Source organism: Anabrus simplex, chromosome 5 (genome assembly GCF_040414725.1).
Source record: "Anabrus simplex isolate iqAnaSimp1 chromosome 5, ASM4041472v1, whole genome shotgun sequence".
Classification (NCBI taxonomy): domain Eukaryota; kingdom Metazoa; phylum Arthropoda; class Insecta; order Orthoptera; family Tettigoniidae; genus Anabrus; species Anabrus simplex.
In genome coordinates, this window is record NC_090269.1 from 136302067 (window position 1) to 136327545 (window position 25479).

At 39.0% G+C, this 25479-nt stretch overlaps 1 protein-coding gene across 1 annotated transcript in view; it reads right to left on the reverse strand.

Moving 5' to 3' along the window:
* The window catches only part of LOC136873853 (DAZ-associated protein 2), an 87263-nt gene that overhangs the window by 29768 nt on the left and 32016 nt on the right, over window positions 1-25479 (reverse strand). Inside the window, exon 3 of the mRNA XM_067147137.2 lies at window positions 6834-6961. Coding sequence (XP_067003238.1) covers window positions 6834-6961 — 128 coding nt within the window. The remainder of the gene's footprint in view (window positions 1-6833; window positions 6962-25479) is intronic.

Genomic DNA, 25479 nt, shown 5'->3' on the forward strand with positions numbered 1-25479 from the left:
TGTAAAATGCCAACAGTTTCTTCAAGTGCCTGTTTCACTTCCATAATGGAATTATTCTCCTTTTCAACATGAAAAATGTTCTCTTGAAAGCCTGACAAAATATTAAATACATTTCACTTAATTTATCGGTGAAAAACTTGTTCAAAATTGTTGGCGGGTTACCCACAGATAGAAAATAAGACCGAAGTGCTGGATACAGTTCAAGCATCCTTTCATCAGCTGGAAAAAGTGACAGCCAATGAGTCTTTGTATGCATCAATAGGGATTTGTAATTCACATCACAAATTCACCAAAAGTTTTTAGCTCTTCATTCCTTACGGTGAATGTAGAAAAGTAGTTTAACACTTAACACAATGCAACACGTGTGCTGGGCAGCCTACTCCAATCAAGGTTTCATTAAGCTGAGATTTGAGGTTAGAAAATACATTATCTCTTCTTTTCAGGCCTCCAAAATTCGTATTGCAGTTATCTCCTCCAAAAACAATGAACTTCTCCAAAATTCCATTTTGTTGCAGGACACCTAACACCACTGAAGAGATTGTTGCAGCTTTTTCATTACTAACGCTGTGCAGGTCAATTAACTTTGCTTGCAGCCCTCCATTCCTTCAGTTGAAATAATGCACAAGCACAGGAAACAGTTTTATATTCCCATGATTGCTGCCATCTGTACAAACACCAATGTATGATACGTCTCAGACTTGTTTAATGGCACTTTCTACACAGAGAGGTCCAAGTACATTATTGACAATGGCCTCAGACTTTGTACGAGCACAGTGAATATTTTTCCCCATTTTAAGAATCAGGAAATAATTTAGATGTAAGCTTAGACATACAATCCATAGTTTCGTAGCTCCCATGATGAACAGTATTGTAGTACACAAGAACTCCCTCTGCAGCAGTCACATTTTCGTTTAGTGATGTGTTCTTTTTTAAAAATGTCAACACATTATTTAAAGTTGAAGTTGATGCACTTTGAACATTAGCTTTATGTTTGCCCGTTGTAATGTGACTTTCTAAATTTATAGCTCCACGATTGGCCACAGAAACGTATGTTCCTGGTTTACATGCTAGGAACATGGCTTCTTCATCGGTAGAGCCCTTTTTGAAGCATTTAGATCTTTTCTCCAATTCAGCAGTGAACTTACACTTTCTTTTCCCCATAATACATTTAACGTACCAACAGATCAAAACAGATATTGTAGAGTAGATCACAAGGATTGTGGCACAACTAAGCAGCAATATGGGTGAAAATTATTTGTCTTTAGCTTCCGTATACTATCGCCAACTTCAACTATCGACTTCGACCATCGATAATATACTAGTCAAAGACTACAGGAATTTAAGAAGTTCAAGCTGCAGGTGAAGTCACAGGTTATGGAATAAGCGAGTCTAAGTTTACGAAAATGGATTTCCAGTTGGAAAAAGTTCATTTTAATATTATTAGACGAAAATACGGACAATCAGCAAATAATTAAAACATAAATATGGACGCCAGGACAGACGCTAAAAATAAGGGCATGTCCTGGTAAATACAGACGTCTGGTAACCCTAGGTACAACCCACAATAAGACAAATATTCTGACCAAATAAGGAAAGCCTTGTGAAATTGATGTTTTATTAGTGTGTGTTGGATCACACTACAGTAAAACCTCATTAATTCGAAGTCGTTGGGACTCAAAAATCGGACTTCGAATTACGTGATTTCGAATTAACCGCCAATTCGCAATTCAGAAGTACCAACCCTTGCCGCGTTAAGAAATATTCTAAGGCCCGTTACTGCATGCAGTTAACCTTGATTCACAGTGTACAAGTTTCAAATGCCATGAAAAAAGAACTGTTTCCAAAATGGTGCATTTACAGTATTCAAATAATACACTTGCATATCTCACTGGCAAATATAACCTCACGCAACGAAAAAAAAAAAAAAAAAAAAGAAAAGAAAAGAAAAAGAACGATTCAGAGACGAGGAGAAATCTATGCCGGCTCCCATGTGCAAGTGCTTTATTCATTGGAGTACTATACTGTATGCATTTTAGATGCCTTGTATTTACACAGAAAGTACCCGATGCCTTTAAAATCAAACTTTCCTATGACTCTATCCTTGTACGATTTCCCGCCATGGCACGTCTCTCGTACCAAATACTGTAGAGAGTCTCTACTGTATTTGCTCGTACTTCAGAAATGTAAACACTTGCCGCGTCACGAAGTATTCTAAGACCCATTAATACATGCAATCACCTCGATTCACAGTTTAAACCTTTCCAATGCCATGGAAAAACTATTTCCAAAATGTATCCAACAAGGTGCATTTTCAATATTCAAATAATGCACTTGGATAAATCACTGACGAACATAACCTCACGCAACGAATGAAAAAAAAAAAACACACAATTCAAAGACGAGGATAAATTATGCTGGTTCCCCTGTGCAAATGCATTATTTTTTGGATCTCTGTACTCTTTGCATTTTCAGATGCTTTGTACTGGCATGGAAAGTGCCCGACGCCCTTAAAACATTGTAGCTTACCGAACTTTTCTATGACGAGGGGATAAAGTTTCTCGCTTCCATGTCCATTGCAATTGTAACGTACTACAATGACCCCCATCCCCAACCCTTGTACGATTCCCCGGCTGGCTTTCTCCTTTAAAATCATAAGACCGTTTGGGCTCGCATTAAAATAAAGCAATGCAGTTTCATTGGCAATTACAGTATTGTTCGGTGCCTACGAATTTATTATATGAGCCATGCTTTTTCGTCAACTGTCGGCATCGCCGGCGTTCGCGCATTCTGTTTTCCCGCACACTGCCTGTTGCGTGATATTACGGCGTTCCTTTAAAAGGTTGAATGCAAAAGAATTCCGATTTCATTCAACTTGGCAATCATGAAACGCACTGTAGACCCACCGAAGTGAGTGTGAATGCGGAAAGCTACCCCTCCACGTTCCGGAACACGCGTTCTATTATGACGCGGATAAATTTCGAGTTGAAATTGCCCTGTAACATACTATTGTTTTAAAATGTAAAGGCAGTTTCGAATTAAAAGTCTGTTTTTCGGTAATGGGACCGACATTGTACTTCGAATTACGAATCATCCGTATTTCGAATAAAACAATTTAAATAACATGCAAAACTGTATCTCATATTTCCGGGAACGAGAGCTTCTTCGAATTACGTGGGATTTTGAATTAACCGATTTCGAATTATCGAGGTTCTACTGTAATGCCATAATGATTCAAGGCTGAGAATGTACTGGTCTTATGAATTAAATGTTTTTTCCGTGCAGATAATATATTAGTCGATACTTTTGTACCAACATGAAAAAACATACCTTGTAGTGCCATTCATGACCTTTCAGTTTAGTGTAAATAAAACAAATCGTTCAATTTGCATCAGAAGGGACAATCTCCAAAATAAAATTTTAAATATCTAATTAACTATTAATCATATGGTTTGCTTTCTTTGATTATTCGTGTACAACCCGTTTTCTGTATATATAACGCAAAAACAATTCAGGTAGAGTGGAGAGAAACGCATTAGGTAAAAACTGATTTCTAGTGTAAAATGTAGGAAGGCTGAGATTGCTCCTTTTGATACCAGTAGCCTCATAATTAGCGTATATATGAGGCGTCTATTTGCAAAACCGGCCATCTCCAAATGGTTAAATTTTTCAGGAGACCAAAAAAACGTATAAAATCTAAATAAAGAGATTTAGAATTATTTGTATTTGTTTTATCACTTATAAATAGCATTGTAATTAATGTTACAGAATGCCAGTGTTTTATTCCTATAATTATTTGAAATATTTAAATTTCAAATTTGGAGATGGCCGGTTTTGCACCAAACTAAAGAAACTGAAGGAATAAAAATGTGCAAAAAATGCTTTATTTAAAAGTTCACTTAAAAAATCAATGCAGTATAAAAAGCCAATGCATTTACACAAAACGAACCAGAAATAAATTTTAAAAAATTAAACTTTAAAAAACATTAAACATGAAATTAAACATTAATGCCATTGTCTACACTGTGCTCACATTCATCTCCATCATCTTCTGGGTTGTTTTGTGGAAGGTTATTTTTATCAATCAGTTCTTTGTAAAACTTAAGCACTTCAACATTTCTCCACTGAGTCCCAAAATGTTTGGTCAATAGAGATTCAACATCTTTTGCCTTTAAATTGTTTACTATTTTACCAGCATGTATAACTTTTGGATTCATCATCAAAACATTCTTGCCTTTCTTACAAACTCCTAATTTTGTTCCAACATCTATTCTGTAGTTGGGTTCACCTTGAATTAACACTGAATTGCCTCCTTTTGATTTGGTCAAAATAACCCTTTTTGCAGCAGAAAATTTGAAATGCTATTTCCCTGTAGGCTTGAAAATAGAAATACATTCTGTTTTCCAGTCGAAGTCGGGAACATTGTCATCTCTTCCTAGTAAAAATAATTTGCCATACTGAGAATGAACACTATGAAATTCCTCAGGTTGTATTAAAGTTTCTATTTTCTTCGTTTGTTTTTCAATAAGCCCGAAAACGTTAGAGCGTTAGAGGAGATGGCCGGTATTGCAACTCATAACCATACGCAGACGGCCGTGTTTGCAACTAACCCCAATTTTCGATTAAGTAAATAAGCTGATTGGAGGCTGAGCTTGCAGCTAATAGTTTGCCACCTTGTGTAAAAGTGGACAGAGAACACATTCAGCACAAAAAGTGGATTTCAATTTTTTTGGGAGATGGCCGGTTTTGCAAATAGACGCCTCATATGTTTTAGCTCTATTGAGCCATCATTAGTACAATGGAGACAAAATAGTTATCAACTTATTATCTCTTGACAATTCAACGTTGGTATTCTTAAAGTACATGTCACCGGGCGAGTTGGCCGAGCGCGTAGATGCGCGCGGCTGTGTGCTTGCATCCGGGAGATAGTAGGTTCGAATCCCACTATCGGCAGCCCCGAAAATGGTTTTCCGTGGTTTCCCATTTTCACACCAGGCAAATGCTGGGGCTGTACCTTAAGGCCACGGCCGCTTCCTTCCAACTCCTAGGCCTTTCCTGTCCCATCATCGCCATAAGACCTATCTGTGTCGGTGCAACGTAAAGCCCCTAGCAAAAAAAAAAAGTACATGTCTGTTAAAATATGAGATCAAAAACAACACAGATAAAATATGATGATAGTAGTATAAAAATGTACAACTTATTTGTTTCATACACACTAAGTGCTTAGCTTCAAGAGTACATCTTGTTATATTTACACTTCCCTTTGTGTACTACTGTCAGTACGGAATTGAGTATTATCTGCTGATTGTTCTTGATGGTCCAGAACAGGGTCTTCAAATAATTTTGCAAACTGAATTTTGTCTTCTATGTAAAGCCTAGCCTTCCACTTCTTCAGGGCACAATTTTGAAGGCGTCAAAGCCAATGTGCATAGGATCAAGTGGGAACACTACTGGACAGCTGGCAGAGAGACCAGCTGTCTTGAGTCTCAAATATACAGTTTGCCAAGAAACCAAACCCTAAAGTAGCTACAAACTCCAAGAATAGCTTTCTTGCATGCATTTTACATCATGCAGATAAGTCTAGAAATTAGTCCCCTTAAGGAGTAACTATTCTTGGACCTTTTCTGGTCCACCATGAACTGACCTGTTCCCAGGCATCTGATAATTCTTCCTTTCAAAAAGGGGTCCAACCAAGGTCTTGGTGCCATGTTCTTACTTTACCCTAAGATTGCTTTCTAACCACCAGAAGATAATACCGAAAGTGATTCTATTTTCTAATTTTGTTACATTGTTAGTTTATGTCTGGCTTGCAGAAAGTGTATTTTCTGAGTTAGAGGTAATATATTCTGTATAGCATCTGATCCATCTTATTTACAATTTAAAAACACTGGATCTCAGAAACCTGCCACACTAAACATGTTTCTTTATTTTGGCACATTTATGTAACAGTTAAAGAAAGAAATTCAAGAAAGGCTGAAAATTGAGATATCCTACGTCTTGCACACCACATGGTGACAGGGTAATACAAGACAAAAAATAACCATGAGAAGAAGAATGAGATAAAAGCAACAGGCAGACATATGTAAAGGGAAATAAAACTAGACTCAGCCAGGACCTAACAACTGCCAAATATATTCCATAAACTGTTACCACTGTCACCTATGGGTACACAACCTAGCAAAGGGATGTACAGTTGGTAACTTTTTTTTTGCTAGTTGCTTTATGTCGCACCGACACAGATAGGTCTTATGGCGACGATGGGACAGGAAAGGGCTAGAGTGGGAAGGAAGCGGCCGTGGCCTTAATTAAGGTACAGCCCCAGCATTTGCCTGGTGTGAAAATGGGAAACCACGGAAAACCATCTTCAGGACTGCCGACAGTGGGGTTCGAACCTACTGCCTCCCGAATACTGGAAACTTTTTTTTTTTAAAATGAGCACAAGATACTGTATAAATTCCTCACAGGTACACTGTTCTCCGAAACACACATATCAATATGTTTGTTGTGGGTATCCACAGGATTTGTATCTATGTGCGAGGTTAATTATATTTTGATTACTGAAATTAAGCCAAAATATTTGAAGTGAGGAACATACGAAACCAAGCATTCATTATTTTCAACGACTGTACACCTACCAATAAAATCTAAGACTAATGTTTCCGAAAATAGTTTCTTATAAGATTCTTAGAAAATACTGGATGTAAAATTCCTATTCCCATCTTACAGCAGAGTGGATTATGGGTGTACATGTATTCTGAAATTCTAAAATAAGAAAGAAATAAGATGACACGAGACTAACAACACTTACCAAGTTCACTCTCTACTTTAGAGCTCACCTGCTGATTGACTGCTGCAGGATGAGGCAGGGACTGATCATATGTTGGCCCTGGTCCCTGAGCAGCTGCAGCAGCAGCATATAATTGGGCCTGAGAGGGAAATACACCATATGGTGCAGCTCCAGGCACTGTATAAAATAAAAGAAGAAACTTTAAAACATACAAACTACGGATATTCATTGATCAATAACAAATGGGCCAAAGGAGAAATACTAAGTTCGCCATAATACATTAACCTGAATATATATAACATACATTTCTGACTGTTATGTAATAAACCTGTACAACACAGAAGGAAGAAGATACATGAGAGTCCAGAAATTACTTCCACTTCATGATTTTATGTTATATAGCAATCCTAAACTCAGGTAAATTATACCATAATACAGTAGAGTCTCGCTCATCCGACCTTCGCTTATCCGACATTCCGTGTTATCCGACACTGGTAGATTTAATTTGAACTTTTGGTGGAGACTAAATTCAGCCACACCCGGTGTCCATGGGACAAGCACTGGCCTGACCGCTGCCGGTAGGAGTCCTTGTTCATTGTAGTATTGGTCGAGTGCGGATGTTATAATTTTCATATCCTCTGTGAGTATAGCGAGTACATGGAAGAAAGTGATTGTTTTTATGGAAGACAAGTTGAGTGCATTAAAGACACTGGACAAAGGGGAAATTCTTCAAAATGTGGCTTCAGATTATGGTGTTGGATGTGTTACGGTGGGAGACTGGAAAAAAACAGAGGGAAGAAATTGATAAGTCGTGATCTACCAGAGCAGAGAAAAACATTTTAAAAAATGTCAGTACGAAAAAGTAAGTGAAGCACTATTTCTTTGGTTATCTCAACACCGGGAATAAGGCCTGCTAATATCTGGCCCCATTCTGCAGGAAAAGGCTGTGTGTTTCCGGAAGGAGTTTAATTAAGGGGACCCTAATTTTCCTGAAAGTGCTGGGTGGCTTGATCGGTGGAAAAAACTGTACGGCATTCGGCAGCTTAATATCTGTGGAGAAAAGTTTCTTTTCGTGAGAGATCTGGAATGTTTTCGTTCAATACTCCATGTACTGTACAACTGAATTGATAATTCAATAAACAGAGTGCCGTAAAACATGTCATTGTTTTAGTCTTCCTGTTTGTTTCAGTTCATTTTCAAAGATATTCTGTATTATCCGACATTTTCGGTGATCTGACTTACTCCAGGTCCCGTTTAGGTCGGATAATCGAGACTCTACTGTACGTACAAAATTACACTGATTAACTGGAATAATAGAAAACAGGAATCTTGCAACTGGGGATAAAATTCAAACATAATTGTTGTTATAGCATTATTGCAAACTCATCTCCAGCACAGTACAAAATTATGGATAAGTAGGGTTCGGATATTCAGGAAATGTCATTTTCCCCCCATATTCTGTTTTGGCTATTTGATGGTATTAACCTTTCAAGTGGTACATTTATTCTGAGTAGCTACTAACACAGTGGCACATTTTCCGTAAGGTACTAGGAAGTAACATAGTGAGGTACTCTTGTGAACTAGAACATTTTCTTCAGGTTCAAAAAGTGTGGTTTTTTTTTGCTATTTGCTTTACGTCGCACCGACACAGCTAGGTCTTATAGCGACAATGGGACAGGAAAGGGCTAGGACGGGGAAGGAAGCAGTCTTGGCCTTAATTAAGGTACAGCCCCAGCATTTGCCCGATGTGAAAATGGGAAACCACGGAAAACCATCTTCAGGGCTGCCGACAGTGGGGTTCAAACCCACTATCTCCCGAATACTGGATACTGGCCGCATTTAAGCGACTGCAGCTATCGAGCTCGATAGGTTCAAAAAGTACAGAATATGTATTAAGATGTCAAAAATGATCACAGTACGAAGGACAAGGCGTCTGGCTCGCAGAGGAAAGCAACGGGAACTTATGGCGAGATACTTTCAATTGGTCAGGTATTTTCACCAGGTTTAAAAGAACAAAGTCTCACTATCAAGCTATTAAAATGATTACAGTGCCAAGGGCAAAAAAAGAGAATCTGTCTCAGTGAGGAAAGCAATGGAAAACAATTTTCGATCCCAATGGTTCATTTTTCAGAGTGTCATCAAACATGTAACCAGACGTAGATTCAAACAATTAAAATGATTTGATACCGAATCTTGAGCGCTTAGACGGTATGAAAACTTTCCACGACAAACGTCCCTTCCACAACATGACTCGTCTACAGACCCATCGCTTTCGGGTGTGTACACACTTCGGAATCTGCTATTCAAGTGGTCCAGAGTAGGTTTCAATTTGTAAAGTTACTTCCAACCACATGTGGCTTCATCGTATGCTTCGTTATCGACACAGTGTAAGAATTTGAGAAGGAGATGAAATCTTATTTCAGAGAACAGCTCCAAAAATATTGCGGTCTCTAATATCTATGAAAAAAGTAGTTCTTGTTGTCAGGTAACTGATGAATGCCTTGCAAAAGAAAGAATGCAAGTAAGCCATAATTTCATCTTTATTCGTATTAGTCCACTGATTCACTCTCTAATATAGTTTCAAGGTCGGTGTGCTTTCTAAAAACTGTTGAGCATATTAGTTCCGCTAATTCAGCAGTGATAAACAATTGATAATATCATAGCGGATTATTTAAGTCTTCAGTTTGTACATTTAGTCCCGGATGCGCCATAAATGTAAATCTCGGCCTTTTAGATCCGCATTGCGCTCGCATCTCCTGACATTTCAACATTAGTCTCGCTATCAGATGATACACCACTCTCCAAATTGTCACAGTGCAACAAATCAAACACTCTTTTTCTCGCAGACGTTTCCGAGTTCCGCTTGCACCTACCATAATGCACCATCACTCTCAGAAGCCTGGTGGCTGGTACTGGCTGGCTGCCAGCTGGGTGCGAAACGAAAGCATTTTGCAAGGTCACGTGGCTTTAGGAGAGTGATGCTGTACGCAAATCTCTGAACTAACATACACGCACAAAGGAAAGCAATCTCAAACAGAATCTAGAAATAGACTTGAGTTAGGTGCGGACTATGAGATAAGCAAGCGAAGTTAACGAGTTGTATGCACTTAAGGAACCACAAATAAAACCACCATCTGAGAGAATATCCATTTACTCGTGCAATGGCGCTGGGTGTGCATGTAATGAAATGGCCAACGTTGTCCAATGGCACTGAAAGATCAGCGGATCACAGGTGCATATTCAGACTCTCACAGCCATCTACCGGCAAATGCAATTGAAATACCCACAGCACAGTATTTTGCAAATAAATTAGTCAAATATAGGACTTTTTGAAGTACAGAATATCCCGGGATGGATTCCTTTCAGTTTCTCGCTTATTAGAACCAACATAGACCAACAACTTACATTCTGGTGATAACACGATCTCACAAAGCCATCTATCGGACTAACATAGGATATGCATAGACTATCAGAGTCTTCTATAGCGCTGGCATAGAAAGATCAGCGAAGACAACTTTCATAGCGCCATCTACCGCAAATACAGTTAAATGACCAATGCATTGGATTATTCAAATAAATGAATGAAATAAATTTTTTGCTTGCAATCACGAGATAGAGACCTTTCTTCTGATATATAAAACGTAGGCGTTAGTATTGCAGTTTTCCCACAATATTGAGTTAACACGTTCAAATTATACACATAGAATAATTTGTGAACCAAAATTTACATGTCATTTTATCTAGGTGCCAATGGGTTAAGGAAGAAGCCATACTTTTCAGTGTCAACTCAATTATTGTAACTTTAAAGCTTTTTAATCTGTGAAAAACACTAACACTCCTGTAATTACTTTACACTAATAAAGAACGACATTCTATAAAACACCCTCAAAGTCTTATCAAAAATCACTTTAAATCATGCATAAATATGTACAATATTTTTCAAGTTGCATAAATTAATTTTTGAATTGTGAATTGGTGAGGTTATGAACAAGTGAGACATGATTTTAGTAGCCTTCCACCGTATCACCTCAGTAACTTTCAGGAAGATTTCTGTATTTAACCTAAGCTGCTGATTGCATGTTACCTCCAGAGACTATATTTGGACTGAAACCAGTTCCCTTTCTTTGACTGTATTTGGTATCTGTAGTGTTCATTGGCACGGAAATTGCTTTGTTGTTTATTTTATTCAGCCCTGCTAATTTCTGTGTAGATAGACAGTAGGATTCATTGTCAATTGTGTTCAAAGTTTGAGTGGGTTTCCTGTATTGCATATGACGAATTGTCATTCCTATCAACTGTCTTGTCTAAAAAAAAAAAATCGATTTTCTTGTTAGTTTCTGGTTCCATTGTGAATTTGACTTGCATAAGGAATTCAGTGTGTTTTTAATAACTTGCATGTTCGTAACTTCATTATCATATAAGCATATTAAGTCACTACATGTCTGCACTGGTGTAAGATTCCTTTAGGATGCTGGTTGGTTAAGAAATTGTTTTTGAAGTTATTTAGTTATTTGCTATTATACTTGATAACAGTGAACCCATGACAAACCCTTCCTTTTGCAACAGATTTTGTCGAATGTTTTGGTTGGAGGTTATATTTGTTTCTTGTATGAATTGACATTTGGTTGATTTTCTGTAATTTTCAATTAATTCTAATTAGTACATTAGTGTACATATTGGTGATTTCAAAGGCTATTCTTGAGCATTTATTTTTAGCTTATTTAGTTCTCGGGCATTTTTAACCGACTTCTTTCAGTGGGTTTTTTTCTTTTAGCATTTGTTCGAGTAGTTTGCTTGCATTATAACTTAGCACAACTTTCAAATTTATTATTGATCTTATGGGATATTAGTTTTTATGTATTTTGGACAGGGCTCTTTGGTGTGGGAAGTTTGGGATTTTTGATGGTAAACCTTTCATTTTCCTGTTTAGTGAGAGTAAGGTCAATTTTCTTGATTGCTTGCTTTATCTTGTTTTGAAATGTATTTGATGGGTCGTGCCATAACGACTGAATTCCAATGTTGCTGTTTAATTCGTTTATTTTTACTATGTACTCATCCTTTTCCATCATGACTGTTCCCTTTATCTGCTTTTATAACTACTGTATTAGGTTCTCGGTTTTTACACTGCCTGACAAAAACTGTTAAGCACGCAGAAGTGGTTGAAAGTGAATGAAACTACATGTGCCATGTGCCTTAATTGAACTGATTACAATATGGGATGACAGAAACAAGGCTGTTGACAGTTCTATGTGTGATCTTGGCACCAGGTGAGTAGGGTGTCACACCCCCATCGGCCGCAATGCTTGCCCTTATGCAGTTCAGAATGGTGTCAAACAGCCTTTGGATCCTCTTCTGAGGAAAGTTCGTCCGCAGTTCTTGTCCCTCCAGATCTGCAGGTTGGCACAGGGACGGAGTCCCATTCCAATGTCATCCCAAGTGTTCAATGATGGAGAAGACCGGGGATCTTGCTGGCCACGGGAGGACCTTAACATGCTCTAGGTAGTCCATAGACACACGTGCTGTGTGTAGAAGTGCATTATCTTGTTGAAACACTGTCTCAGCATACTGTGCCTTGAGGGATACGACGTATGAACGCAATGTCTGACGTATTGCTGTGCCATCAAAGTCTGCAGAAGCACACTTAGGTGACCTGAACACATACAGTATTATATAGCTCGTCACACCATGATGCCAGGTATAATGCCTGTGTCTTTCCACAATATGGGCAGGATCTGCTCTTGATTCTACCAAATCTGCACATGAGGGTCACCAGGAGGTTGTGGAGAAGCTGGACTCATCACTGAACATGAGCGCTACCGGATGTAGCTGATTTGAATAGAAGGATCCATGTAAATATTGGCCGGTATCCCTGACAATGGAGATACCATCACCAGTCCCTTAACCTGTTTATATACCTTATTATTAACACATTGCTGACCGGATGCTTGAGCTTGTCACATACCCTGTGGACCGGACATTTTTCTACTAAGCGTACTAGGGTGCACGTGATTATAAAAATGTACACAAATATTAAACCAATCAAGTTTTTATCTTTAAAAGTTGGCAGATGTGCCTTATCAAAACCATCTTCAGCGTCAATTCCTAACACATCATTAATGTTTACATCGTTGTCGTCATCAGAGTCACTTGAATAAATAAGCACACTAGGTAAATTACGCCGTGTAGAGGCTTGAGTATCACTTCCACTATCACTCTCACATTCTGTTTCCACTAATTCATTATCACTATATCCATTTGAACGATCATCGGCATATAATTCTTCTAAAATATCATCATCAGCTAACACCGTATTGACTGAACCGGCAGAAAGAAAGTTGACGTTTCGAAACTAAATCAAAGAATAAAAGAGGCCGTGAATGAAAGAAAAGTAGCAGATATACACCCACGATTTAGTCTACTCAATGTGCCAGTCCGAAATAGTTCAATATATAGTCAAGAGATGACACAGGAAGACCGAAAACAATGTCGTGAATAAAACAGAGATTTCTTGGGGCCCCGTCACCCATGTGTCAAGCTAAATGTAAAATAATGATTGTCCAATGCTCCTATTTCTACTTTATTTAACTCACAGTAATTTGCCAAATTCTCCCTTATTATTGCTATTATTTTAGATATTGATATGTTTGAATATATGTCTTATGTCTAGACTGAGAACTGTGTTATATTCTTCTAGTTCAAAGACATTTTATTGAGATTGTAAATAGTATAGTGTAGTTTAGGGCTCATCTATAACATTTTATTTATGATGCATATTAACTAATGTTTACAACTAAATATGCAGTATAAGTTAGTAAAGATTGTGTAACCCTGGTAAACTGTGCTAGGAAACTGCAAAATACTCCTGTTGACAGCCAAATTGAAGAACCTTAGGGCTTTCAAAAATGTGAAAAATCGTCCCCTCTTTTACAAGAATCATTTAAAAGCCTGGATCTCTGCTGCTCTATTTACCACATGGTACAATGTTTTCATACTAGACGTAAAGAAACATCAAAATGCTCTCAAAAAAGAAGGCAGAGAACACTTGGTGCAACCAAATGGACCAAACTGTTATCAAAACTATAAAGTGTCATTTGAGAAGACAGCTGTTTAGGAAACTTCTGAGAGAATATGAAGGGATTGTGCCTCACCACAAAAGCATTTATTTAAAGCAGGGCCTCTCAGGGTGCATGCACGGTGCAAAAGACGACTTGGCTTGGTTGACCAGAGTGCAGATCCCCCACTCCTCGATATGGGGCAATAGTGCTTACTCTCTCTTTCCTCACGCCTCTCGCTCGCTCCGCCTGTCTCCCTCTGCACCACTTGCGCTGTAGCGCTCCAAATCCGGGCTGAGTTGAGCCGAGTATTGCCGAGCTTAGCCGAGTAGCCCAGAGACGAAGCGTTGATCCGAGCCATACCGAGCGGCACTGATGCACAGTGCACGGAGCTCTTGTGCCTCGCTCTGCGCGCGAGAGATTTTGGGCGTTTGAGAGGCCCTGATTTAAAGGACTGTTCTTATATGGTGGCAGAGGAGTTTGGTGAATTCAACCATATAAAGAGTTTCAAACAACCAAAGGCATTTCATCAAAGCAGGAGAAAAAAAAAACAGGGAAAAGAAAGGGCCATGAAAAGCAGGATGATGAAAATTCCTGGATGTTCCAAGCGCAGTGCAGAGGACAATGGCGAGTGGCTGGTATGGGATTCTTTGGACCCTGGATTCCAAATTCTGTGACATTCAAAGCATATGAAGGGTACACAGGAAAAACGAACAATGTCCAAAAATTCAAAAAATGAGTTATTAGTCCCATTCGTTAGCTTAGTAGTGAAGCTATCAACACGAGAAATATCAAAGAGAAACAATGAACGATTTCCGAGATATGCAGTAAAATAGAAATGGTACACAGAGGAAGAACGAACAATGTTTGCGTGGAACTACATTAAAACGAACAGAGTCCACCAACAGCTCGAATGCGCATGCGCGTGTCGCAGTCATTGCAGTTTAAGGTGATTGATGGCTATGTCAGTTGATTTGTTCTGTCTCTGTATTGTGTAGGTTTGTTACACTAATATTGTATGTAGTACGATGGATGCTGTGATGGACACTCATGTCTACAATTCAAGTGATGAAGAGACTCAAGTAGCAAGCATGGGGAATTCTACAAAGAAGAAACGTAAATTTGGTAGTGTGAAAAGTGTTATGAAGAGGTTACGAGATACTACGTATGAATCCGGTGAAGACTGTGACTGCAAACGATTACAATGTTTTAAGCGGGTCACTGCAAGTGAACGGAAAAAGCTAATACATGATTTTAATAAGTTAGGTGACAGAAATGCCCAGGACTCGTATTTGGCGGGATTAATTACCGTAATTCCTGTTAGCCGAAGGCGACCACGGCAGCCAGCACAAGAGGCCCGTCTGCATGATTTTTCTTATGTGTATAAAGTTCGTGTCGTGCGTGAAGGGACACTCGCTGAAATTAATGTTTGTTTTAAAGCAATCTTATCTTTTTTTGGTGTAACTGCCCGCCGTTTACACACAATTAAATCATCCCTGGCTACAACAGGACACTCCCCAATTGACAAAAGGGGAAAACATGAGAATAGAGGCAAAAGTAAACTTCCTGAAGAAACATATGAAGCAATGACTACATTTCTCAGTTCTCTTAAGGGACGCAAAGCTCATTATAGTTTACAAGATACAGGAAACGTTTACCTACATGAAGAACTGAATGTGAAAAAGCTACTTTTCATGTTTCTGGAACGCTATCCGCATGTTCAAATTTCTTATGAGACATTCAGAGTAACATTTGTCACAAAATTTAACATCTCTTTTAGGTATCCCCGAAGTGACACGTGTAGCACATGCGATGAACAGCAAGCATCAGCTAGTAACTTAGAAAAGGCTAAAGAAACGTCATCTAATCTGGAGGAAATAAAGAAGATTGAAGAAGATTTGAAGAAACTGCATAATGAAATGAAACTGCACAAAGTTAGAGCTGACTGGTTCTACAAAAGGAAGAGAAACGCAAGAAGAGAAGCTAGAAAAGATGCAACATACGAGGGAATAGCTATAGATTTTGGTAGAAATATTCCGTTACCAAACATATCGACCAGTGAGGCTTATTATCGTAGACAACTTCCATTTTATGTGTTCAATATACATGTTTTAGCAACTGGTATGTCGGTGTTTTACACTTACGATCAGACAGTGGGAAAAAAGGGAGCAGACGACGTAGTTTCAATGCTACATCATTTCATAACAACCTACCTAGATCATTCTGTACGTAAACTCCACATTTTCTGTGATTCATGCAGTGGACAAAACAAAAACTTCACCATGATTAGATTTCTCCACTATGTAGCAATAACTTTGAATCGCTTTGACCAAGTAGTTGTCATATTCCCAATAAGAGGACATTCGTACATGGAGTGTGACAAAACATGGGCCTAATCCAAAAAAATCTCCAGCAGAAACTCCAGATGACTGGCGGGAAGTAATTAGAAATGCTCGAGTGAAACCTTCTCCTTTTGAGGTAGTCGATTGTAAAACAGATATGTTCAAGTCCTGGGGTAACTTCCTAACACCGATGTATAAGAAAACTTTCCCTGCTGCAACCCGGCCCATCTTGGAACTTCGAATTACACCCAGATTTCCACAGACTGTTGAACACCGTGAAACATACAATGGTCTCTTCGATTCCACCGTTATTACAGCAACAGGGCGTAAGAACGTGTTACACGGCCAACATGAAGTTGCGCAAGCATATTCAGGACCAATTCCTTTGCCTGAAGAGAAGTACAAGGACCTTCAAATACTGAAGAAGTTTTGCCGAGATGATGCACAGGAGTTCTTTAGTCGTCTACCTGTCGTAAAAGGGTCGACTAAGAACCAACCGAACGATGACGATAATGATGTTTGATAAAGTACTGTCGTAAGGTGATTAAATTAAATCAATCATTACGTAAGAGGACAGAGAAGTATTAAAATGTGTATTACGTTTCATATGTGTACGGCCACATTTAGTTATAAAAATGTTCAAATTATTTTAATTTTTGAAGTCGAAAGCCAAACTTTTACAAACTGAACCATTTTTAGAAAGACATTGATACAGACATTTTAATGTGAGCTATTATGTGCATATTTAAAGTAACATAACACATTAAATTCATAATTCACTGTAATGCTTTTATTTCAAATGTGTGTTAATTTGAGTTTATTATTATTATTATTATTATTATTATTAATATTATTATTATTATTCTAAAACATTGTAAAATACCCTCAAAACTATTTTTTTACATACTGAGGTATTGTTAATGCTATATTGGAGGAATAATCAGTGTAATATCGTGCAAGTTCCCATTCTTTCAGGAGAATCCAGAGGAAAAACGCACATAGTCCTTGCACTAATGAACTAAAAAATTTATTACTAGAGTACTTGTTAACTTAGAAACATCATATTGATGGATGAGATACACATATATTTGACAATAATTTAGACACCTACATACAAAAAATTATCTCCTTAGTATTTTGTGTAGAAGTGTTCAAACTTTAAAATGTCTCTCCTGTAAAATTTGCTTTTTGTGACAATGTTCGTTTTTCCTGTGTACCCTTCATATGAGACCAGCCAGGCGGAGTGGCTCAGACTGTTGAGGCACTGACATTCTGACCCCAACTTGGCAGGTTCAATCCTGGCTCAGTCCAATGGTATTTGAAGGTGCTCAAATACATCAGCCTCATGTCAGTAGATTTACTGGCATGTAGAAGAACTCCTGTGGAACAAAATTCCGGCACCTCAGCGTCTTCGAAAAATGTAAAAGTAGTTAGTGGGACGTAAATAACTATTAAGACGAGACCAAATGCGAGACATTTGTATACTTTTAAACAGCGATACAATGGATGGAGTAGTATCATGAGTGGTGGTGGTGATTTTTGTTTCAAGAAGTACAACTAGGTAATCACCCTCTCTGAACAAATTAAGTGGAAAAGAAATTTAACATAAAATAAAAGTATTTATTCAACGAAAGAATTTTGAAACGAAGTACAAAATGAAACAAAAAAGTGTTGAATTAAGCTGAAAAAACACTAACAAATCAAAAGGGAATGCAAGTTCCCTGAGTAACAGATCATTTGCAATTTACATATCCTTGATTCATCCACTGTCCCAAATAAAGTGGACGAGATCAGCAGTGTCGCGCCATCATCTAATATGCGTTTGAGTGTTTCCTGCAGGCCAAAGCTCAGTCTTAGGCCACTCTGTGAGGATGTGGGCCACGAAGTCGGCACCACAAGAACACACTGGGGGGGTTCCCTCTTTAGGAGATAAGAGTGCATAGATCGTCCACGACCTGTCCTCAGCCTACACTATACTATGGCCCTTCTTCGTGAAGGCCGGGAAGAGGACCGCCACACAGTAGTTGTCTTCTTAATTGCTGTCAGCTTGTTGGGAGTTTGGATAGCTAGCCACTCAGATTTCCACGACGCCAAGATGGTTCGACGTAGCTGAGAAATATCTTTAGCAGATAGATTCATAGGTCTTGCAGGCTTCATCCGCAACTTCATTTCCCCAATCCAATGTGGCTCGGAAGACATGCGAAAGTATTCTGGTGCCAGCATCACTTAACCTGGCTAGAAGGTTATGAATCTGCTGCAAGAGTGGGTGTTGTGAGAAACAAGTTTGAATAGACTGCAGAGAACTTAACGAGTCGGTACACATGAGAAAATGGTTTGTCACCCAGTGCAAACTGCAGAGCTAAGATGGCGTAAAGCTCCGCAGTATACACACTACATACATTGGGAAGAGAGATCTTCATGCTTGTATCATCAGTGATGAAAGAGCAACCAATATTTTCTCCGACCTTAGAATCATCCGTGAAGGTATGTCCTGCGGCCGGATACTGGTGAATGAAGTCTTAGAAATCCCTCCGATAAACGGAGGAATCTGAGTTCACCTTGAGTCCACGGAATAGATATAGCTGTATATCCGGTCGCGGAACTAACCGAGTGTGATGATCTACAGCCACTTACCATCGAGCAGTTGCAGGACTTGTCTGAAAAGAATTGGGTTCAAACAGCAAAACAACTTACTTTGGCCGATAGGTTGAGTGTGTAAGTATATAAAACTTCAACTTTGTGCTTGCAGTCAAATACATCAAACTTTGCTTTTCTTATAAGAAAGGACCTTTCCTTTTTTGTAAATTATCCCAATTATGCAAATTAGTCTGGTCCCAACTGATCAAGATAATTTACATTCTATTGTAATTAGATACGGTATCTAAAATCAAAAGATGGTATTTGGACAGCATCATAAGTGTATGGTAGAAGAATGTTAAAGTTCAGAATGTTGGCCAGAAAATGGTATCTAACCACCAGATAGTGTGCCAAAACCTGGATTCAATTCTAAACCTCTCTGCAGTGTTCATATGAAGTGAGGGCATCTGATGCTGTTGATAGCATTTCATCCATTGGAGATAGGGCTCCTCGCACACAGATGCACAGGTCGCCCAAGGGCGTCAAACAGGAAGACCTGCACCAGGCAAGCTGAACATGTCCTTGATCACTCCTGGCATTAAAAGCCATATGCTAATAAGTAATAATAATAATAGTAGTAGTAGTAGTAACAGCATTACATCCTCTCTGTAGTGGTACCCAATACTTCTAATGCCCAAAAATAGCCAAGTCCCATGGAGACAGGCTGAAATGAACTTTATTTTCATGTTTATTAAAAGAGGTCACTATTGTTAATTTTGGAGCAACACCTAGAGGCCTGATTCGTGTACAACTTAGTAGAGAATTGACGTAAGTATTCTGTTTATAAGTTGCCACAACTGCTAATCTTATATTTAATGACCAACCTGGATTTTTGATGAGTGAACAAGTGAGGTTCTCCTCATAGGCGGCTAGGGTCGTACTGGGGCAGTATATAAGGTAGGCAGATTGACTTCTCTAACTGGTAAATAATGGCATGTGACCTCCGATGAGGCCTTGTGTAGGTCTTTTGAGTTGAAGCTGTACAGGCAACCTGGGAGTATGAGGATGGGGCCTTACCTGTAATGAATTCTAATGATGAAAACAGCACACACTCCCAGCCCCCAAGCCATCAGAATTAACCAAGGAATCCATGGAGCCCAAACTATCTAACTGGTGTGGTGATGGGAAGAAATCGGAATTCCCCCCTAGCATGTAACAGTTAGGGTGTGACATGATTACCTTAGTTTAAAATGTAGGGTTTCGTATTTCAGTTGTGATATGCCTTTGCTGGCAAGACCTAGTGTTTACAGTGCACTATGTCTTCTGGTATGGGCGAGAGCAATTTTGTAACTTTCATTGATCTGTCTCAGTCTTATCCTTGGCTTTGACAATATGAAAGTGACTGAGGTATGAGCGATGCTAGTAATGCCATTCCTTGTGCAGCCAGTCCCTGCTATGAATGGTGTGAAAATGTTGCTCATAGGGTCGGCTGGTGCATGCATTTCAGTGGGCTTGGCACACTGATATGTAATAGCAAATTCTGGCTCAGTGGGGAAAGCAACGAGAAACTACCTCGCTCCTCATTTCCCTAGTACGCCTCTTCAGTGATGCCTAGGCCATCTATGACAGCTGATGGCAGAGCTGTTGAGGATCCAACCAGCCTTAGGGCTGAAGACTGAACATACATACATGTAGATTTCTAGGCTGTATGTGGGCAGAGTGTAATTATGCTAGTGGGTATCGTGTAATTAAGATGTAATTAAGTGTGCACCCTTGTTTCCCTTATTCACTTTGATTTTTGGTGACGAAGCTTACTTAATTTTGTTAAATTGTCCTCCAAAATTTAGACTAGGTCGTCATCACGAAAGTAGTATGGCTTATCCTCTGTGTGGTGGTGATAATTGTTTTAAGAGGAACTACAATTAGGAAACCATCCTCTATACTCTTGTCACCAGGCCTTCTGCCCCATTAGATTCTAAGGCAGGTCATGTCATTGCTACAGTGGTTCAGCACCCGAACATATTTAGTTTCTGGCAATTTCTATTTAACTTTTTTAAAATTTATTTATTTGATCTACGGCTGTGTAGGATGAGCTGCTCCTGTGTTTTAGATCATTCTGGTTTTTATATTGCTATCGCTTCCTCTTGGAGTAAAGGCAACATTTGTCATGCTGAACAGTTTCAGCGTTTCCTTTGGAGTGAAGTCTATGTAAATGTGAAATCTAAGGCCAGACAGGCCATGACAATAAAATTTATGAGTGTCTCCTCTACCTTTTATTCTTGAACTGGAAAGGAAGCTTCAGCTTCTTGGGTTAAAACAAAATTATCTGTACCAAAGACTAGCTAGTCTTGCTATATGTATACCAAAGATGATCTACCTATGTATGATGTATCCAAGACCAACAAGTCTTGTAGAACATGAGCACTTTCTCCACTATTAATTATCAAGTTCTTAAACTTTATCTTTGTAATACCTTATCCATTGTAAATTTCTTTGCTTTCAAAAGAGAGAAAAAAAGGAAAATTTTGGGAATAATTTAAATTTTTTGGTGTGGTCATTTGTCCAAATGTCGCAGCCCTGCTGCTTCTTCCCCTGAACTCAGTAACAATAATAATTGAAAGGACAAAAAATGACAAAGCCCACCCAGCTTATTCAACAATACAATAAATTAGGCCTAAGAACAATGCGATGAAAAGAAAAATCTGACTTGCACAACATGACTAACTCCTGCGATGCCTACTAATTCTGATTCACTTCTTACAAGGAATGAAATGCCACCAAGTTTAACTCTCAGCAAAATCACAAATCATGGAAAGGCTGATTTTGTAAACTGCACCTCCATTCCTAAGTCTGTCACGACAACCATGTCATTGGCATGAGTCAAACTACTACCAATACTTTAAAAATCACAATCACGCCTTACTCGTAATCCTTTCAGAAGGGAACCACATATTGTACCGTGCCAGCCCCCGGATATCCCCTTTTGGTACTTCCACGAAGGGGCTAGGGACTCCGACGACCAGGTATCTCCCAGCCGGCTTGTGGGATGGGGCCAGCCTTCAGTGTACAGTAAAACCTCGTTAATTCGAAATCGTTGGGACTAAAAAATCGGACTTCGAATTACGTGATTTCGAATTAACCGCCAATTCACATTTTTTGCCGCGTTACGAAATATTCTAAGCCCGTTACTGCATGCAGTTAACCTTGATTCACAGTTTATACCTTTCAAATGCCATGAAAAAAGAACTATTTCCAAAATGTATCCGAAAAGGTGCATTTACAATATTCAAATAATGCACTTGCATATCTCACTGGCAAATATAACCTCACGCAACGAAAGAAAGAAAAAGCACGATTCAAAGACGAGTAGAAATCTATGCTGGGTCCCACGTGCAAGTGCTTTATTCATTGGAGTAGTATACTGTATGCATTTTAGATGCCTTGTATTTACACAGAAAGTACCCGATGCCCTTAAAATAAAACTTTCCTATGACTATCCTTGTACGATTTCCCGCCATGGCACTTTTCTCGTACTTCAGAAATGTAAACACTTGCCGCGTCACAAAGTATTCTAAGACCCATTAATACATGCAATCAACTCGATTCACAGTTTAAACCTTTCCAATGCCATAGAAAAACTATTTCCGAAATGTATCCAACAAGGTGCATTTACAATGTTCAAATAATGCACTTGGATAAATCACTGACGAACATAACCTCACGCAACGAAAGAAAAAAAAATCACACAATTCATAGACGAGGATAAATTATGCTGGTTCCCCTGTACAAATGCATTATTTTTTGGATATCTGTACTGTTTGCATTTTTAGATGCTTTGTACTGGCATGGAAAGTGCCCGACGCCCTTAAAACGTAGTTTATCGAACTTTTCTATGACGAAGGGATGAAGTTTCTCGCTTCCATGTGCAATGCAATTGCAACGCACTACAATGACCCCCATCCCCGACCCTTGTACGATTCCCCGGCTGGCACTATCTCCTTTAAAACCATAAGACCGTTTGGGCTCGCATTAAAATAAAGCAATACAGTTTCATCGGCAATGAGAGTATTGTTCGGTGCCTACGAATTTATTATATGAGCCACGCTTTTTCGTCAACTGTCGGCATCGCCAGTGTTCGCGCATTCTGTTTTCCCGCACACTGCCTGTTGCGTGATATTACAATTATACCTGCAAAGGTTGAATACAAAATAATTCCGATTTCATTCAACTTCGCAATCATGAAGCGCACTGTAGACCCACCGAAGTGAGTGTAAGTGCGGAAAGCTACCCCTCCACGTTCCGGAACACGCGTTCTATTATGACGCGGATAAATTTCGAGTTGAAATTACTCTGTAACATACTATTGTTTTAAAATGTAAAGGCAGTTTCGAATTAAAAGTTTGAATTTCGGTAATGGGGCCCGACATTGTAGTTCGAATTACGAATTATCCGTATTTCGAATTAAACAATTTAAGTAACATGCAAAACTGTATCTCATGTTTCCGGGAACGAGAGCTTCTTCGAATTACGTGGGATTTTGAATTAACCGATTTCGAATTATCGAGGTTCTACTGTATTGTTCTCTTCGGCTGGCTTACCTGCGAGTATCTTGAAGATTCATCAGGAATGTTCCGCCTCTACTAGCCACATCACGAATCTTCAGGTTCCCATCACCCGAGCTATAAAAAGGAAGACTAGCCGCGGACAGTCAGAGTTGCTCTCTGTTGTGGAGACATGGTGGGCTCCATGGTGAAGTCAGAGTTGGTGCTGGACTCAGGGCCAGGGTTGGACTCCATGGTGAAATCAGTGAGAGACTGAGTGCATTAGGTTTTGGTGGCTGGGTTGAGGGCGACAGAGGTGGTGGCTGTTGCTAGCATCCCACTGAGGTCTGAACCAGGAGCTGTTGTGTCGGAAAATCCAGTGAGTAGGTGGGCTGGAAATGACTGTGTTTGAATATTTCTGTGGACTGAGGAGCACTGTGAGTCAGCAAGGGAAGCTGCTATCATGAGTATGAGGGCAAATAGACCTGTGTTAATATTCGCTGTTGAGCAACATCCTGCTGTTGAATAATATTGAGCTATTGAGTTGTTCACTGCATGTGTATGTGAATTACTGAACTGTCTGTGGAGGCCGAACCAACGAACAGTCATGTGTCGAGTAGCCCGTAGCCCTGTGTTCATATCCAGTGGTCTACACACAGCTGCTGTATGAGGTGAATGGACTTGCAGTGAAAGTAAGGATTAACCGTCCTCAGGTATAGCGACGGGTCGGACCACGGACCACCTGCTGCGGCGTAAGGAAGAGACACTTGTAAATAGACAGCAATTAGTACATGTGGGCATTCATGGTAAATTAGAATTGTGTGTTTATATATATGTGTGTGCACATTTATTGGATCATCCTGAAATAAATTAGAGTAACAAAACAGACTTGAGTTTTATTTGTAACAATATTATGAATAGGGCTTATCCCTGTAACTACTTGAAACCAAGACTTCATTATAGTATGTACTTCAGCGAAGTAACCATATACATTCCTACACCAGTACGACCCAGCTTTGATACCATAAACCTCAAATGACTAGTATAATTGCAAACTATTATGTCCACCTATGGATAAAATTGTTGATGTGGTTTTGTGCAGTTTATGTGGTCTTTCATGCTGCAAAACCAAGCTGTCAAACCAGGGGTCTGTTCCACGAACGAACTTTGCAACTTTTCACTTAGCACTTTTCAGTTCAGATTTTGTTCCACCATCACTTTTCAGATTTAGCTTGCAAAGTGAAAAGTTAGGAATCTTCACTTTTCAAGCCTGTTATGTTCCTCCATTGGTACAGAAATGGAAAGTGCAAAGAAATTAAGTGAAAAGTTTTCATAAATCTTGCAAAGAGACGATTCCCTTTTCATATGTTAATTAACAAGTATGTACACTAGTTTCTCGGCGTAGAATTTGGTTTCGTGATATAAACACGTTACGACGTGAGCTTTTGTTAGCATCAAGTGAGGACAGTGCTGAAGAATCCAATAAGAGAACGTACAAAGACAGGATTAATTTTCATAACCTCACTTCGATGGAATTTCGTAAGTGATTTCGTATTATCCCAATAGAGGCTGACTATATTCTTGAAATGATCGGTCATTTATCGAAACATAAAGAAGTAAATTCCTTTCTGAAAAAGAACAAATTCTTATATTTGCAGAACTGTTACCAAAGTCGTAGAAGTTGGAGTAAATGTAATATTTCTTAACAGTACGTTTGCCTGATAAACCACTTAATCGATGGGATTTCTAATGAAGGGTGAATTTCCTTCTTTGTGCGGATGTGTTTACGGTAGCCTACTCTCGTTAACACTGATGTGTGTCATCATTTGAGAGGTTATCTTTAAAGTTGTCAAAAAAGGATGTCACGTTTCTCCTTGACAAGTTCCAGCACAGCCAGCTTCTTTTCTTACCCATGATAAAAACTAACGGTACCACAATTATACCGTCAAGTTCGCCACAAAAAGTAAAGCATTAAAATCGTAGAGTATTAGGCCTATACAGTTTGCTCATGGAATAAACTTGATTGGATCACTCATTCGCAAAGACTTTTCACTTTGCGAAGAAATTGAAAAGTACAACCTACATCATGGTGAAAGACAGACAGACTTTGCACTTTGCAAGGATTGAAAAGTGAAAAGGGCAAAGTTGAAAAGTTGCAAAGTTTGTTCGTGGAACAGGCCCCA